Here is a 4724-nt window from a genome sequence, read left to right as displayed (position 1 = left end):
TCAGTGAGCCTGGATCACAAACAGAATGTCCCAGTCCAGCTGAGAGATGAACAGATGGTATGGGCATAGAATGGCAATATGCAGCAATAGTGTCATCAGCTTTTATCATGGGTTCATGGCTCCTGCAGCAATGCACTGAACAACTGTTGTGAATAATCATAGCTTGTGGATGGAGTTCAGAAATATTATCAGACGACATAACCCCAGGTATATTGTAGTTTGACTGACTATACACATGTCCATTATTTGGAAAACCATTACCAGAATTCCTTGGTCCTAAAATGCCATGCTGAAATGTCCCTGGCACTGCATAAACTGTTATATTGTGCTGAATAGAACTGCTGTCCAAATGACACAATGCAATATTGTGATCTTTATCAGAAGAAGTGGCATCGGTTAGGTTATTCTGAATATTTGATGGAGAGTGAACTATTCCAGAGTCCTGCATTACATTACTGAGATTGCAAGTCCTGTCACTACCAGATCCAGAGATGCTGCTGGATGAGGATAGATTTAAATATGTGGCACTGATTTTATTGTGTACTTTGACAGAACGAGGCCTTGAATTTCTACGGCCACAGCAGTAATCCGAATAGCTCTTCTGGACCATCATGCTTGGGGTATCCAACTTTTCAAGGCTTTCAGCTTCATACATTGATATTTCTGAGCGCCCTAGCAGTGAAATATTTTCAGAAACATTGTATCTGGCAAAGCTCTGTGTGATCTCTGGCTCTGTAGTAGCTAGAGAGGAGTCTGCAGACAGATAATGATTCTTCTGCGGTGTCTTCTCTTCAGCTTTTTCTACAGAAAGACGATTGCAGCTTGTTGTTGTTGGACACGGATCAGCTGCTGTGTCTTGGGTAGAAGACAAGCTGGAGCTATGTGAATGCTGAATGCTGTTCTCATTACACTTGGGCACACAAGGAATGCTGTTAAGGCTTTTATGCATCTTTGGTTTTGTCTGTGAACCTCCAAGACTACTACAGGGCAGAGCTGAAGAACTTTTTGACAAGGAATAAGAGCCAGGAATAGTCTTCTCAATGCACACCAAGTTCATTGCTTCCTGGCAGGAAGGAGTGGAAATGTTATGAATGTTATTTGCCATGATAAGTGCAATTATTTTGGACCTGTATAAGAAAACACAGACACATCTTTATTAACTGGAGCCTTGGCTGTTGAATTTTTACATACATTTTGGATTCACCAAGAAAGTAATAATTTCATGATAGTATCAGACAAGCCTGTGGGGAATTTAACTCACCACATCTATCCAAATGAAAATATCAGTTTTGGGCACACTTACCTTCTGCACCTGCCAAAGGATTGCATAGGGTGGGTACTGTCATAAGCTGGTTCCTGCAGCAGGTCTGATATAAAAAAATTTACAAAACCTGATATTTCTCCCTTCTAATAGCTTAAAGTATATGTAGATCACAAACAATTTTTCATTTTAGATGGGGGGAAAGAAGTTAAGGATTTGTCTGTGCCTCATTGGGGAGATGTCCCTTCACATCCTGTCTAAAGAGACACAACAGGAAGTAAGTGAAGATCTGTCCAAATCAGGGGGATATACCCTTTTACACAGTTGTTACCAAAACAAGTTTCCACATTGGAAAGTTTCCCTCCATAACCTAATCCTGTGAAAACTCAAAAGGTTTTAATTTCTTTTAATTTTCTCTACTGAAAACAATAGACAAATGGAAAGGTAAATCTAACCAGCCAAGAAAAAGACAGGAAAAAAATCAGACAGAGTTTTTTTCGGCAGACCATACACTGTTCTATTTTCTTTGTTCAATCCGCAGACTGAATGAAAAAAAATAGAACAGATTCCTCCATCAATGCTCAAATACCGTGCTGTTTCCTTTGTACTCAGACAGTGGCTGGCAGCTGCAAAGCACCGTTTGTTCACAGATTTTCTGACTGGCTCTTTTGATCAGCTGATCGAGGGATGCCACCCGGAAGGGTACCGACAGCGGTACCCGCGGTGCAAAATTCACATAATGTATGGGCCAGCTTAACCGTTCCACATTTAAAAACAAAAAAATACGTTTTAGCTTTATATTAGGGCTGTTACTGATTAAAATTTTCATGTTCGATTAATCAAAATTTTTTAAAATCGATTAATTTTGATTAATTATAACACACATACAGATCCAACTACATTGGCCTATACACATACCGCACAGCAATGAAGTAATAAAATGAACTAGGATCACACTAATCCAGCACGTTATTAATCTCACGTGCCCCACTCAATATGGCCACCGCTTGAGTGGGGCAACTCAGAATAATAGTGTGCTGGATTAGTGTGATCCTAGTTCATTTTATTACTTCATTGCTGTGCTGTATGTGTATAGGCCAATGCCTTGGCTGGCGTTCATGCAGAAAGTTTCAAAAAAAAATTAATCGCTCAAAACATTTTTAATCGATCAAAAAGATTAACGATTAATTGGAAAATTAATCGTTAATTTGCACAGCCCTACTTTATATATATTTTAAGATAATTGAACAAATAAACTCAGAATATAGATCAGTGTATACTTTTGGTTTAAAATATGTTTTGGTTGCATAGTTTTGACCCTGTGGTAATCCTTAATAACAAAATGTACTGGTACTTATTGGTACTGAATAGCCCCACTCTTACACTGTTCATGTTAAAAGTTATAAGCTGTTATATACTACTAATTGCAGCATTTAGTTATTATATAGGCATATACAGTAATTAAATAAAACAGTTACAACTTGAAAAAGCTTTTCACAAATCAGTGGGAACAAAAGGCACAACTCACGATTGGTAAAGATGTGTTTGGAGCCTGGAAGAAGGATTACATGAGGAGATATAGAATTAATGCATACTATTTTTGGCTAAGCTTCTGTTGGCTCGTAAGACTGATCCTAAGTCTGTTGCTCTCATTAATTCGTTTTTATGAAAGCAACAAATTTGTTCCTCCTCTTCCCCCTGTGTGTCCTGTAATTTTAGATGTGACCTATTTTATTTGCTGCAAATTAAACACAGATAGTTAAATAACATAAGCTCTCTAATCTTATTAAGTAATACAAAGAGTTTCAAACCACGGCTGTGCATTGGGCAAAAAGCAAAGTGCCTTTGTTACTTTGCTTTTTACCTGATGAAGAGACCATGTAAGGTTATGAAACGTTGCTTTATGCTTGTGATTCCATGTGCATCTGATGTCAGTAAAAGGACGGATTGATTCATGGAACCTTGGTTTGTGGCTGACTACTTTTTCCACTTTACCCACTTCTCACCCAGCACCCTTCCAGTCTATTACTAAGGGATTCCGGTCTGGAGTGCAATCAGACAGTTGTAAACTGCTGTGTATTAGATGTGTTCGTTCACTTTATACTGAACGGATGCAAGATAATTATCTACTGAAGCTATAAGACAAAAGGCAGAGACATGTATCATGCATGGGTTAATATAGGTGCTAAGAAATCTACAATTACAATTCTCTCTGTAAGCTTGTCTATAAAATACTGTCATGCATTAGAGTAAACAGTGTAATGAGAACACCAATCAAATGTCCAAGAGTCTAAAATTAAAAACAGCCATGTTTTTATGGTCAAGCACTCTCCCCCTCCTCCATGGCTAAAAACCAGACAGAAAGCATATAAGGCAGGGTTAGCCAAACTTTGGCCCTCCAGCAGTGGTGAAACTACATATCCCATCTTGAACCTGCCTCTGGAAGTCATGCCTTTGGCTGTCAGAGTCTTGTAATGCCTAATGGGATTTGTAGTTAACCACAGCTGGAGGACTAAAGTTTGGCTACCACGTTATAAGTGATGGGTGCTTAAGTACAATTTATATAATGCAAAATTCTGTATTAGTCCAATTCTAGACAAAATCAATCATACTCAGGGTTTCCTCAAAACTGAAAAAAGATATTCATTAAATGTTTATTGGAAGTAGCAAAATCCTATAAAATACAATGCAAGAAAAATGGATATAATTCTCAAGATCACCATAGCCCCACAAAAGTTGGCTAGCAACAAAACAATAAACCCTTGTTCACAGTGTAGAAATAAGCTGCCAAGAAATAAAACAGTGACCATTAATGGTAAAGAATAAATAGATCATGAATAAACAACAATAAAAAATTGGAATTGTTCAAGAAACTTTTGGACGATTTCTTAAGGGACCGTAATATACAGGGGTACAGGTACTCCTAGAATGAGATCCTAATAGGTTGGACTTGATGGACTAATGTCTTTATTCAACCTCAAATACTATGTAACTATGTAACTATGTAGCACAAATGTTTGGAATATATAAAACATTAAAGTAAGGTTATCCCTGTGCTCATATCATATGCTACAACTGTGAGAAAACTACAGATACACACCTTGGATACAATAGCTCTGAAAATACATTTCAAGAATTTTTCACATATCCATGTCTGTTATTTTGGAAAACTTTTAAAATTGTTTCAAACTTTGCTGAAAAAATCCAATTTGGAGGCATTATCATGAGAGTTTGGAGTGGCTAAGAATGATATCAACTTTCTTTTCAATATTCTTTTCTTTTCTTTTTATATTATAAAGGAGCTAGCAGAACCTAAGTATTCCTCGGTGCTCTTTACATAGGTGTGAGCATAGGATGTGCACCTCTGTTCCCATGATTGCGATGATACTGTACAACGCTCATTATAGAGAGGCATGCAGCATCCTAATCAAACTAATTACTTTACATAACAAATGTAACAATA

The 4724-nt window shown here is 37.3% G+C and overlaps 1 protein-coding gene across 1 annotated transcript; it reads right to left on the bottom strand.

The window, feature by feature from the left end:
- Nucleotides 1-1113, bottom strand: LOC108788605. The gene is made up of 2 exons (XM_018558407.1): nucleotides 452-1113; nucleotides 1-39 (listed from the first exon to the last, which is right to left on the bottom strand). Exons 1-2 carry the CDS (start codon nucleotides 1103-1105, stop codon nucleotides 1-3), a joined length of 693 nt encoding a protein of 230 aa, XP_018413909.1. The 5' UTR covers nucleotides 1106-1113.
- Between the last annotated feature and the right edge of the window lie 3611 nt (nucleotides 1114-4724).

This window comes from Nanorana parkeri, unplaced genomic scaffold (genome assembly GCF_000935625.1).
Source record: "Nanorana parkeri isolate BGI_ZX_2015 unplaced genomic scaffold, ASM93562v1 scaffold338, whole genome shotgun sequence".
In the NCBI taxonomy this organism is placed as follows: Eukaryota; Metazoa; Chordata; class Amphibia; order Anura; family Dicroglossidae; genus Nanorana; species Nanorana parkeri.
This window is presented reverse-complemented; position numbering and strand designations above follow the sequence as displayed.

Bases quoted from the DNA above. Each gene is read 5' to 3' on its own strand.
- LOC108788605 (XM_018558407.1), bottom strand. From the start codon at position 1,105: ATGGCAAATAACATTCATAACATTTCCACTCCTTCCTGCCAGGAAGCA. The intron at 40-451 runs GTAATGCAGGAC...TTCATCTCTCAG, and splicing joins GGACTTGCAATCTCAGTAAT to CTGGACTGGGACATTCTGTT.